Below are 13,653 nucleotides of genomic sequence, written 5' to 3'. Positions count from 1 at the left end.
CACCTGCAGGAGACTACAATTACAGCCTGCTACCTTGAGTGTAGTGGCAAATGCTATTAATTTACTAAGTCATTAGAAAGAGGTTACTTTTGAAAGAAAGGTTCACTCTGGGAGCCAGTGCTCTTCAGAACAGTTGCTTTCATGTTATTATGAAGCAATTTTAGGACATTGATGTATTTATCAGGACATCCAATCTTAGAGAGTACAGTCCAGAGGGCATGGCGATTCACTGAATCAAAGGCTTTAGTTAGATCAATAAAAGCCATGTACAGTGGTCGGTTTTGCTCCCGACACTTTTCTTGCAGCTGCCGTGCTGTGAAGATCATATCCGCAGTTCCACGACATGGTCAGAAACGATTCTGTGACTCCGGTAAAATTTCTTCTGATGGGGCAGAAGGCGGGTTGCAAGAATCCATGCCAGAACTTTGCCTGCAATGGCTAGGAGGGAGATATCACGATAATTTTCACAATCCACTTTGTCCCCTTTCTTGAAGAGGGTGACAATCAGGGCATCCCTCATTTCACTGGGCATCGCCTCCTTTATCCAGATTTTAAGGATAAGCAGGTAAAACTGCCGAATTAGCTCTGGTCCACTGTCTTTAAAGATTTCAGCGGGGATCCCATCTAGACCTGCTGCCTTGTTGTTCTTCATCTGCTTGGTGGCATTGTGTACCTGTTCTGAGCAGCACTGGCTCCCAGAGTGAACCTTTCCAAGTACAAACAGGAGTCAAACAGGGCTGTATCATCGCTCCAACCATGTCTGCGGTTTTTATTGTCGTCATTCTTTACCTAACTGCTGGGAAGTTTACAGCTGATGTTGAAATCATTTACAGAATGGATGGAAAGCTGTTCAGGCTTAGCAGGCTGAAAGCCAAAAGTAAGATTTCCACAACATCCACTGTGGAACTTCTGTATGCTGATGACAACGCAATCTTTGCCCACTCTGAGAAAGATCTTCAAACTATCTTGCATGTGTTTGCCGATGCTTATGCATGTTTTGGTTTCACTCTTAATATCAAGAAGACTAAAGTGCTCTATCAGCCCTCTCCAAATGAGATATATTACATGCTCCATCTATCAAAATCAATGGAGTGGCACTGGGGAACATCGACCATTTCCTCTACCTTGGAAGTCATCTTTCATCCAAGGCAGATATTGATGCAGAAATTCAACATCATCTGAGCTGTGCCAGTGTAGCTTTTTCTCGTTTACGGCACAGGGTTTTTGAAGATCATGACATTCGAACAGACACCAAGTTTCTTGTTTATCAAGCCATTATTCTCCCAACACTGTTGTATGGGTCCGAAACTTGGACAACCTATAGACACCACTTGAAACTCTTTGAGAGGCACTATCAACGCTCCCTTTGTAAGATTCTGAAGATCAAATGGGAAGACAGGAATAGGCAAAGCCCAGCAGTATCAAAATAATGATCACCCATCAGCAATTCCACTGGACTGGTCACATTGTCCGGATGCCAGACCATTGCCTCCCAAAACAGGTCCTGTTCTCTCAGCTGAAAGAAGGGTACCATAACGTGTGTGGACAATGGAAGTGTCATAAGGACTTGGAGGACAACCTAAAAAAATTTAATATTGACATTGACACTTGGGAGACACTTGCCCAGTATCGCTTAAAATGGAGTGAAGTCCTACGTGATGGTCTCCTGCATTTTGAACTTGCTCGCCAACAAGCTGAAGAGGACAAGAGGTGCAGGAGGAAGGAGAGACTGGCTTCCAGTCATGGTCAGCAGCCTCCTGCTGAGTCTGAAAACATCTGCCCTCATTGTAATAGAACTTGTGGCTCAAGGATTGGCCTCATTAGCCACCTGAGGACCCATAACACCCATGGAAGATGATCAGACTCGGTAATGAGTGATGGCCCATCATCATCATCATCACAAAGAGGTTGCAGAGCCCATCATCATCATCATCAGAAAGAGGTTGCAGAGTACAAGTACTATGTGGCTTGAAGTGTTTGTGTGATAAGTCAAGGTTACACATCCTGCCATGTTCTGAAAGTGAATGTTCTAATATGATTTTTATTAAAGCAGGTGCAGGTACAAAGAGGGGTATAATTGACTGCCAACCTTAAGCTGAAATGGTCCATCTTGTTAGCAGGTGTTGCTCCAGTTGGGCATCGATTAAATGGATTTTGATGACTTACTGAGGCAGGTCACTTGCTACCTCCTCCCCTGGATCTAAGGGAGGTGGAAGGGCCTCTTGGGATCAGCGGATCTAGGGTTTGGGCAAAGTAGTTCTGAAGGATCAACTCTCAGATCAGACAAGTTTCTGCAAGAGCTGCAGGGGAAAATGCTGCAATGAGCAGCCGCTTCAACCTCTAAATCCCATTTACAATCCCACAGAGCTTTGGCAAAGGAGTTCCCATGAGACTAGGGGAGAGGGGAATGAGAATAAAGCCACAAAACTGGCACATTCCTAATGCAGCTCACCCTCTAATAGATCCAGTAGATCTGGTTGCCCTTGGCTTAAACTATCTAGCCCTAGTCAATGAATCCTCAAGATGTTCCTATGAGGCACATATATGTTGTTATTTCTATCAAGGCCCTGATTTTGCAAACATCTACGCTCATGAGTCATCCCAATGACCCAGTCAGACTGATCACACATGCAAATGTTTACAAGATTAGGATCTTCCATACCACGATGATAGATGTCTTAGAAAAACCTAAGAGCAATGAGCATTTACAGATGGATAAACGGATAACAGAGTGTGGTTAAGAGACTTGCCCGAGGCCACTAAGAGAGTCAGTGCTGGAAGCAGGACAAGAATTCAGAAATTCAGGGCTCCTTGTCCTGTGTTCAGGCCACTAGATCACAAATGGCTCAATGAACTGGCGAATAATATGAATCTGAGTGAACATCTGACTTACCTTTCCTTCCTTATCACACAGTGTATGGATCTGGAAAAAGTCTTTGTTCGTACAAGGAGGACGCTCTGTACATTGGCTGGATCCTTCATCTGAAAAAGAAGGATGAGGAACAGAGTGGTAAAGGATTTCCAAAGGGCTGAAAATCGAGGTAGCCAGCCAGACTGCAAGATGGGACAGGAAAAATGCTAATTCAGGAACAACAATACATTCACTGGGATTTTCAAAGGAGCCTATGAGAATTGGGCACCCCACTCCCACTGAAATCCAGGGGGTTCCTTTGACAAGCTCAAGCATTACTTGTACTGTCCGATAGTCTGCTTTGGCACGGACTGAGTCATCCATACAGTCTGACCAGCACCTAACCCTTTTTCTCTGCGATAACAGTAAACCCCAATTTGCATCAATCATGCAAGCACTGTGATCAAATTCTTCTCTCATAATAAATGAAAACTGACTTGTATGTCCCTTCAGAAATGTTTTACTTAGCTGGGGTCAGGACTTATTCCAATTGAAGTCAATTTCAAAATTCCCATTAACTTAAATGGGAGCAGGCACAAGTCCCTAATTGGTGTCCATACTAATGTTAGCAGTTAAAGTGGTAGGAGCCATTTCTGACAGATAATCAGTTCTCTATACAAAATTTTAATCTATAAGAAAAAGAACTGTAGAAGCTAATTAGTCTGCAAGAGCATCAAAGCAAATGGGCAGTATTTGAGATAACATCACAATACGGTGTATGTGCATGCATCAAATATGCTACTTATACACAGTATATGCAACAAACAGACTATCTGACTTCACTTTCATGGTCTATCCCCATGCTACCTATCATTTCTCATATGCTCACAATGATGAGGCCTCAGCTGGAGTACTCTGTCCAATTCTGGGTACGACACTTAAGGAAAGATGTGGACAAATTGGAGAATCCAGAGGAGAGCAACAAAAATGAGAAAAAGTTTAGACAACCTGACTTATGAGGAAAGTTTTAGTCTTGAGAAAAGAAGACTGGGTGGGGACCTGATACCAGTCTTCAAATATGTTAAGGGCTATTACAGGGATCAGCAACCTTTGGCATATGGCCCAGCAAAGTAAGCCCCCTGGCGGGCTGGGCCAGTTTGTTTATCTGCCACGTCCGCAGGTCCGGCTGATTGCGGCTCCCACTGGCCGCGATTCACCGTTCCAAGCCAATGGGGGCTGTGGGAAGCGGCGGCCAGAACATCCCTCAGCCCAGCTGCTTCCTGCAGCCCCCATTGGCCTGGAGCAGCGAACCGCAGCCAGTGGGAGCGGCGATCAGCTGAACCTTCGGACGCGGCAGGTAAACAAACCAGCCCGGCCCACCAGGGGGCTTACCCTGGTGGGCCGCGTGCCAAAGGTTGCCGATACCTGGGCTATTATAAGAAGGATGATGATTGATTGTTCTCCAAATCCACTGAAGGTAAGAGGAGAAGAAATTGGCTTAACCTGCAGCAAGGGAGATTTGGGTTAGATATTAGGCAAAACTGTCCAACTCTAAGGGTACGTCTACACTACCCGCCGGATCGGCAGGTAGTGATCGATCTATTGGAGATCAATTTATCGTGTCTAGCGTAGATGCAATAAAATCGATCCCCGATCGCTCTGCCATCAACTCCGGAACTCCACCGTGTGCGAGAGGCAGAAGCAGAGTCGACGGGGGAACAGCAGTGGTTGACTTGCCACCGTCCTCGTGGCCAGGTAAATCAACCTAAGATACGCCGACTTCAGCTATGCTATTCGCATAGCTGAAGTTGCGTATCTTAGGTCGACTCCCCCCCCAGTGTAAACCTAGCCATAGAGTAGTTAAGCCCTGGCACAGGCTTCCAAGGGAGGTTGTGGAATCCCCATCATTGAAGGTTTTTAAGAACAGGTTAGATAAACACCTATCAGGGATGGTCTAGGGTATATTTGGTCAGCCTCAGCTCAGAGGTTGGACTGGGTGACTTCCCAAGATACCTTCCAGCCCTTCAATTCTATGCCGACTTCTGCCTCCACTCTGCCAATGGGGTCAGCCTTCACTGCCCACTTACTAGATTTTCAAGTAACACCTTCACGTTACCTAAAATACCGCCCACTCCTCCCGTGCTGCCCTTCACACCTGGAAAGAGCTCCCTGTAATCACGTGCAAAGCTACCTTATTGGTCTGCATAAAACTCTCCTTTGCCATGGTGCCTACAAAAAGCTTGACAACTGTTAGGCTGCTCACCTACTGAGACCATTATCTACTATGCTGATCAGTATTGTTTCCTTGTGATCCCCAGTCTGTCTGTCTGCATCCGCCTGTCCTCTCTTGTCTTATACTTAGAATGCGAGTGCCTTGGGACACGGACTGTCCTTCTGTTCTGTGTTTGTACAGCACCTAGCACAGTGGGGTCCTGGTCCGTGACTGGGGCACATACGTGGTATGGCAATACAATTCATAAGTAATAATAAGCATAGAAACCGCATGTGGCTGGGATCTTCGTGGGGAATCAGGGAAGGGGTTTGTCACAATCCATAATTGGACCAGCTCCAACCCAAGTAATGCCTGTCCATACACTAATCCCCAAACTCCCCAGAAAATGGGCCCTCTCCCAGCTGCATAGTCCCTCTGCCCCCTCTCCCCATCTCTGAAGTCGTTGTGGAGGAGACTGATCAGTGGCTGCACTGCTCCGAGGCCCTGAGTGAGGAAAGTACTTAAGCACATGCTTAACTCTAACCACATGAGTAGGCACATAGGCTTCAAAGGGGTTACTCACATGCCTAAAGTTAAGCATGTGCTTAAGTGCAATGGAGCTATGTCACGGATGAATGTGGTCCATTTTACTTAATGGCTTCTAGTTGCTATCATGGGAAGGAAACAGAGGAGCTTCGAAGTCTATCACATGTCCAGTCTGCAGCCAAACCACCATGTGCTCTGATCCAGTCAGATCTCCCAGTGCAAGGAGGGGTCGACCAGGTGACTGTTTGAATAAGAGATCTCCAGGAAACACTCGGGTGCTGAAGGAAGCAGTGGGGAGCTGCCAGTGAATCAGTACTGAACCAATGCCTCAGATTAGCTTGGGGGTTACCATAATTTGGAGGAAATCTAAAACCAGGGCCATTGAAGATCTCATGGTGCTTTCTGTTAGAGCATGGGAGTTATAAAGTACCCTGGCCAAATTCCAGTGTGAGCCATTATAAATTGCAAATATAAATTCCCTCTGCAGTTTCAGATCGGCACCATATTAATCTTTTTGTGTCCCAATCTCTTAAAAGGTAATAATAATATTACCAATCTCTTCTAACTACTTTTCAGTGGTGGGTGAAGTGATTCCTGTGTATGTATGTACAGAGCTCCATAAAAGCACGCAGAGCTGATAATAATACTGAAGCAGACACATGTTCATGTATTCTTTTTGGCTTATGCCCTGTACCTGCATAATGTGTTTCTTCGCTACAGTTGGTACATTCCTTAGCTCCTTTCTCTGAGTAGGTATTTCTGGGACACACCTGGCAATTGGAAGACCCTGGCTTATCACTGAATGTACCAGGTTTGCATGGAAAGCATTCAGATGTATATGCAACTCCTGTAAAGCAAAGCACAAGTTAAGCACATAAATAGGCACAAAAATAGAGAGCAGCAGTACCTGCAGCTCCCGCCTACACAGTTGTTTTGGGGAAAACAGACACTGTATAAGAACACTGAACAGTCACTCATTGCTAGTTTGAGTCCGCTGGGCTTTGCTAACTGAGACTCTGGTTCTACAATCCTTACCCAGGCCAAACTCCCATTCCCTTCAATGAGAGTTTGACCTGGATGAGCATTACATTATATGAAACTAAGGGCTTATCTATACTTGGAAATATACCAACATAGCTATTCTGGAATATTAGAGTAAATTTCCAAGTCCTGAGTGTTTTATAATGTAATGGCCTATTTTAGAATAATAATTCTGTAACAGTTATTCAGTATTAGTCACCACTCTGATTCTGAAATTTTGGTCAATTTCCAAGTGTAGACAAGCCCAGTTGTAATAAAGGTCTGCTATGTTGTGCTGTTGCAGACAGCCTGAGGTTTTTTTTTCTTCTACAATTCCAATCTTCCCCAGCAGGCGTCACCATTTACGAATTAATTCCATGTATCATAGTTCTCAGGACATCAGTGGACTAAATATTTTCCTAGAGATTTCGAAAAGTAAAAACAGAATGCATGGAATAATTAGTTTAAATAAGGGAAAGAAAGAAAGAAAGAAAGAAAGAAAGAAAGAAAGAAAGAAAGAAAGAAAGAAAGAAAGAAAGAAAGAAAGAAAGGTTTACTGTGATTATGTCAATTTTTTTCTCCAAAAACAACGTATCTGTCCTTAAAGACAGTGGCTGGAATAAAACATCAATTATTATTGCAATGTACAGTAGACAGTTTAGTTATTAGCTGATAGTATGATATTCCATACCTTCAATTGTGATGTTTTTCACCAGAACAGGTTTCACCACTTTAGAACCCATAAGAATCCCCGTTGTTCTCCAATATAATATATTAGCCCCTGGTTTCAAAGCTACCTGCAACAACAAAAGAATGATACTTCGCATCATCATCTGTTGATTGACCACCTGCTTGACGTTGTTCTTTTATCTCCTAGTACATGTCACTCATTTCAGTGACTCATTTTCCTCACATCCTTGGAGCATTTGGGGATTCTGCGGGTCAACTGTTTTGTAAGGCATGGGCTGTAGGAGGCACAGATCGATAAGGAGGATGCAACAGTGCCCTCTTTATAGAGGGCAGATGCAGGTATTATGGAGGCAGGGAGGCTCTGACACCTCCCTTGAAGAGGTGCAGTGCAAGTCCCCCTAAGCCAACAGTAAGCAGTGGGGGAGGGGGGAAGAGTCAGTCCCGTCCAGCCAACCCACAGTTGCAGGTGCCCAGCACACCAGGATTCGATAGAATTCCCCTGGTGCTCATGCTCAGTCATTTTTAACTCTACTCTGTTCCAGATCTAGGATCTTAATCAATCAGTTTGTTTTTAAAGCCACACAATTCACCTTTTAAAAAACAGGGCCCAGTATTTTAACAAGCCATACCTTTACGTATGCTATATGGGTTGGGATTTTCAAAAGTGCTCAGCGTTGGCCTCTCTCTGCTCCCATTTACCAAGGCCTTGATGGCACTAGAAAGTTGTGCCATTTTAACTATACCGGTACAGTAAAAGCAGTATCACCCCCCTAGCCTCCTCACCCCCCGTGTGGATGAAGTAATAAAGGTGCTTTGTATGGGTATAGTTATTCCCTATGGGAAAGAGAATAAGCTACACCAGGATACAGCACTTGTATACCGGTATAATTGCAGCCACACAAGGGCTGTACTGGTATAACTATCTTGATACAAAATTCACCGACATAGTTAGACGGGTACCAGTTTCAAGTGCAGAACAGGCCCAGGCAGGGCTAGGGTTAGGTTAACACTGAGCACTTTTCAAAACCTCATGCTTTGTGTTTGCTCAAGGTGAGGAATTATAAAGGAGCTACTGAGCGAAGACCCAGTGCCGGTGCTAGCCTATTGGAGGCCCTAAACAGGAATATTTTGCCCCTCCCCCACGCACCCCCGCAACAATACTAAAACAGGCAAGTTCTTATAATAAAAAGCCAACAGCCCTCCCTTCCACCCCCCGTGAGCTGCTTGAGGCCCTAAGCAATTGCTTAGTTTGCTTATGCCTCTGCAAACAGCCCAGCCAGGCTCACAGTCAGGTAAACTAAAAACTACATTCTTGTTAGAGTCTAAACAGAAAGCACTCCAGAGTAAAACCCACCAGTGGGAGGCCTTGCCTACATTAGAAAGGGTTTGGGGGAGGGATAGCTCAGTGGTTTCAGCATTGGCCTGCTTAAACCCAGGGTTGTGAGTTAAATCCTTGAGGGGGCCATTTAGGGATCTGGGGTAAAATCAGTACTTTGTCCTGCTAGTGAAGGCAGGGGACTGGACTCAATGACCTTCAAGGTCCCTTCTAGTTCTATGAGATAGGTATATCTCCATATATTATTAGTATTTTATTTGCCGCTGGTGGAGCTATACCAGCAAACCCTCTTAGTGGAGACACGGCTTATACTGGCAAAAAGAACAGCTTATACCAGTCCCCTGAACAAAAGGACTCTTTGGTGTCTACTCTGGGGCTTTTGCCATCATAGCTATGTCAATCGGGGATGTGATTTTTTTCACCCTCCTAACCCATATAGCTATGCCAGCAAAATTTTTTGGGTAGCCCAAGCCTCAGTCTGAAGGCTAATGAGGGATGAAATTTGTTTACCACAAATAAACTCAGGGCTAGTTTACATGCTCTGGGCACTGACTGAACACAACTCATGTAGAAACCAATTTAGTTAAATGAGTGGGGGCCCCCTATTGGGGACCTCCAATGTGATATAAGAGGAGCTGCATATGGAACGCAAAAAAAACAGGAGTACTTGTGGCACCTTAAAGACTAACAAATTTATTGAGTCTTTAAGGTGCCACAAGTACTCCTGTTTTTTTTGCGGATACAGACTAACACGGCTGCTACTCTGAATCCTGGCATATGGAACGGTTGCACCAATTCAACGAAACTGTGTGACACAGGGCCAGAAAGAGTTACACAACTAGCAGGCTAATTGACCCAGATTAAACCTTTGGAGACATATTAGTAGATAATGTTTGTGGGTTTTGTGTGTTTACATATATATTGTTAGAGGTTAACAATGTAACCAGACAATTCCTGTCTGTCACTGTATTCTGTTAATTCAGAAATCAAAGAGATATTAACATTAAAATGAACTGTGAATGTAGTGATATCACTCTCTTGATTTCTCTTTGAAGTATATAGCAAATCACCTGCAAATGGTGGGAGATAGGCAATTGCCTTATGCTAATCCATGTAGCTAATTACCGGTGATGTTTAGGAAATAGGAGGTTTCTTAAAAGACACTATTGGTCACCCAAGAACTGCATGCAGTCAAGAGGCTGGCCGGAAAATGTATACAGGGCTTTTGGGACCCTGATCCTTTCATCTCATATCCGCTCATGTTTTGTCAGGGGAAGTTTCAGCCACAAGATTGAGATCTCCAGTTTCATTCTGGGATACCCTGATATTGAACATTGGACTGAACCTATGAACTAATTCTGAAAGAACTCTTTTGCAACTCGAAAGGTCACCATCTCTGCTACGAAACTGACCTACGAACTATATTCATGTCCGTATGTATAATGAGTTTTTAACCAACGCGCTCTCTTTTCTTTTTTTAATAAATTTAGGTTTAGTTAATAAGAATTGGCTGTAAATGGGTATTTGGGTAAGATCTGAAATATTAATGCACTTGGTGGGTAATGTGTCCAATCCTTTGGGATTGGTAGAACTTCTTCAAATGATGAACAAATTTTCAATAATCCTCATCATATTTGACATGGCTGTCTGGGAGGAAGCCCCAGGCTGGGTTGCTTTAAGGGGACTGTGTTTTTGGCTTCTGGGTAACCAGTAAGGTGTTGTAGAAGCTGTTTTGTTGCTGGCTTGGTAAATCTAAGTATTTGGGGATTGTCTGCCCCATTCTTTGCAGTTTGCCCTAACTGAGCAATCTGAGCCTGGCACCCCTGGGATCCCAGTCACAGCTAGTTTTCAAACTTCTGAGAAAAATCAGTGCAGTCCATCCCCTAGAAATGCACTTGAAATTAAAAGGCCAAATCCTACCCTCAAATGTGCACAAACAACGCCCGTGGACTGCAGTGTCATTCACATGGCAGGGAACAATCTTCGGTGCAAGTGAATGAGCAAGCATTTTGGAAGATACAGATCACAATGAATGGGAGCGCCCTGTGGAATTCGGATTCCTATATATCTACCTGATTTCTTAAGGAGCCTGATTCAGTGAAGTCAGTGGGAAGGCCTGCATAGACTTGAACGGGCTTTGGATCAGGTCCTTAGAGCACACATCTCTTGCTCCTGAGAGAAGCTGTGCTCCTTTCAGAGCCACTGAATTCACAGGATGTGGCCCTCCCTCGCTCACATCTCATAAGAATCAATGTTAATTTATAAACAAAAGGAAAGCTCTGTGGAGCAATACTTAGCACTTACAAAATGAGAGTCCCATTCGCCGTTGTCTGTTAATTTCACCCATTTGTCGGCCGTGGAGTCCATCTCTTTGCACTGATCATTTTGAATCTGTCAATTAAAAACAGTGGCCACAATCAGACATCTGGTTAACTGTCTCAGTCAGGACACACTGCAGAAGGATGCCTATAGACAGTAGACTAAAAGCTGTGTGATTCTGCTGTCTGTCCTCATCTCACCGCATTCAGGACAGGGGCTGTTACTTGTTGCAAAGGACATCCGGAAAACACATGCAAAATCACTAGCAGTCTAAGAGAGGACTTCCAAATATAGTGCTAAATTCCCCTCTCTGCCTGAGGAGAAGGGACTGGAACAGGGATGGGCCACCTCTCAGCTGAGTGCCTTAGCCACTGAGCTAAAAGTATGGAAGAGGATCTCCTCCTCATGCTGCTGCTTTGTGTAGACCTAGGTGGTCTCCGAGCATGCCTAACAGCTCAGATCACACTGTGGGATATTCTGATGTGGGTCTGTCTCCAGCTCACCTATTGAAGTTGTTCCACTTTAACTGAATAATTAAATACCAACTTAGGAAGTGCAAGAATCCCCCTATAGGCCAGCTGCTAAAGCACTTATCTGAGAAGCAGCAAATCCCTGTTCCAACCCCTTCTCAGGCAGAACGGGATTTGAACCTGGCGTCTCCCACTTCCCCAGGGAATACCCTCTAGAGCTCCTCCTGGTGCTGCTATTTTGGGTAGAACATACCAGTCAGATCAGGCTCCATGGGTGAGTTAAGGGGAGGAACACCTATTTTTCCCAGGTCTGTGGATCAAACTGAGGCTTAGGCAGGAGACAGGCGTCCAGATGCCTAGAGTGGGGCAGCAGTGCCCATGCCCAGAGGCACAGACTTGGACACCAAGGGAACTTTTACTGTAAAACAATAGGAGCTGAATGAGTTTAGGCACCCACAGACTAGGGCTGCAGCTGAGATGGGGTTTTGCCTAAAACTCAGTACCTAAAACTGGGGGTTAGGTGCCTAGGTACCCTTGTGGAGCTGGACCATTATTTCTCAGTGCCTCCATTTTCCATCTTTAAAATGGGGTTAATAGGGCTGCCCTATCTCACAGGGCTGTGGGAAGTTTAAATACGTGAAAAAAATTATGAGGTATTCAGATACCATGGGGGCCATATAAATATCTAAGCCAAATAGATTCTATACCTAAACTATAGGGGGATGCTGATGTAATGATGAAAAATATTTAATCAACAATGCATTCTGGGGGAAAGTGCATTCTTAAAGGCCTATTACCTATGGAGCCCTGAAGTGCAGGGCATCAGGATGAAAATCTAGCTGCCAAGTTACAATTATTTGGTTAATGGCTTTTAAAATGACAGCCTGCTAATTTATATATATAAAAGGAATGACAAATGTAAGGAGGTGACCAACCATCAGTGCTTTGTTGATCAGAGCAAATAATATGTGGGAAGCAGCTTTCAGACCTACTGCTCAAATAAACAACATTTTTGCTCCTCTGCAGGAGAAAAATCAATCACTAGTCAGTCAAGAAACCACAGGGAGGATCATATTCTGCTACATGCATCTGGCGGTAAAAGCATATTTTGCTGCTTACTTCTTATGAATCAGGCAGGACATACGATAAAAAGTGAAAGAGGTTTAATAATACAGTATGCACTTTCTATTATCAAAGTGCAGTAGATTTTATTCAAGTAACAGCTGCAGCAATAAAGGAACTCAGGCATCGAAATCAAGTTTTTTTTTGTCTTCCTCTCCTATCCCTTACTAAGGATAATGGTGCTTTGCACTTAGATAGAGAGGCTCTCATCCCAGCATCTCAAAATACCCTAAAAACATTAATTAAGGCCTAGCACCGCTGTGAAATAGCATGACAGTGCTTTGCAGATGGCAATGACTCACCCGCCAGACAGAGCAAGAGAAAGTCAGAGACAGAGATGGACAGTTTCCAGGACACTTATTCCGAGCTGCCATCTCTCTCCTCATTTGCCCCCTTCTTAACATTCAGCAGCAAATACAACACTGTCAGGCAAAGCAAGATAGAGAATCTTTCAAAGCACAAGTGACTTATAGGTCCCACTGAAAATAAATGGGATCTGCGCTCCTAAGTCTTTTAATCATTATTATTTGGATTACCATAGCATCTAGGAGCCATAGTCATGGACCAGGACACCACTGTGCTAGGTGCTGTACAAACACAGAACAAAAAGATGGTTTCTGCCCCAAGCGCTTAGAATGGCAATGTTTGTCACCATGATCGGCACTGGTCTCTGTAAGTTGTCAAGTTTGTCAAGTTTTTTGTGGGCATCACAAGGCGAGTTTTAAGGAGGGATTTGAAGGTGGATAAGGAGGTAGCTCTGTGGATGGTTACAGGAAGCAACTCTCAAACATGAGAGGAAGCATGGGAGAAAGCACGCAAGGTGCTTGTCTGAAGAAGTACCAAGTGGGCAGTGAAATCTGTGTGGAGCTCTTTCAAAAATCCCAATCTTAAACCTCAGCAATAGCTCACTTTTCATCCTTCTCTCTCTGCATGGTAGTGACACAGACCGATCCTTTCCCAAAGACGGAGACCAAGATTTCCAAAAGTGACTAGTGATTTTGAGTTTTGAGTGCCCAACTTGAGACCCTTTTCAGCAGAAAGCAGGTTCACAGCTCTTTCTGAAAATCAGGTCCCTTGAAGGCGTCTC

At 44.3% G+C, this 13,653-nt stretch overlaps 1 protein-coding gene across 2 annotated transcripts in view; it reads right to left on the bottom strand.

Annotated features, from left to right (window-relative positions):
* Positions 1–13,653, bottom strand: part of ELAPOR2 (endosome-lysosome associated apoptosis and autophagy regulator family member 2) — a 147,599-nt gene that overhangs the window by 39,544 nt on the left and 94,402 nt on the right. For both annotated transcript variants that reach the window (XM_044978945.1, XM_044978954.1), the window contains 4 exons: positions 10,960–11,046; positions 7,321–7,426; positions 6,304–6,456; positions 2,894–2,982 (listed from right to left, as the gene is read on the bottom strand). In XM_044978945.1, coding sequence (XP_044834880.1) covers positions 2,894–2,982; positions 6,304–6,456; positions 7,321–7,426; positions 10,960–11,046 — 435 coding nt within the window. The remainder of the gene's footprint in view (positions 1–2,893; positions 2,983–6,303; positions 6,457–7,320; positions 7,427–10,959; positions 11,047–13,653) is intronic.

The sequence above is a fragment of the Mauremys mutica genome, chromosome 1, assembly GCF_020497125.1.
Source record: "Mauremys mutica isolate MM-2020 ecotype Southern chromosome 1, ASM2049712v1, whole genome shotgun sequence".
Lineage (NCBI taxonomy): Eukaryota > Metazoa > Chordata > Testudines > Geoemydidae > Mauremys > Mauremys mutica.
The sequence above is the reverse complement of the archived record's forward strand: the minus strand, read 5'-3'. Positions and strand labels throughout refer to the sequence as shown.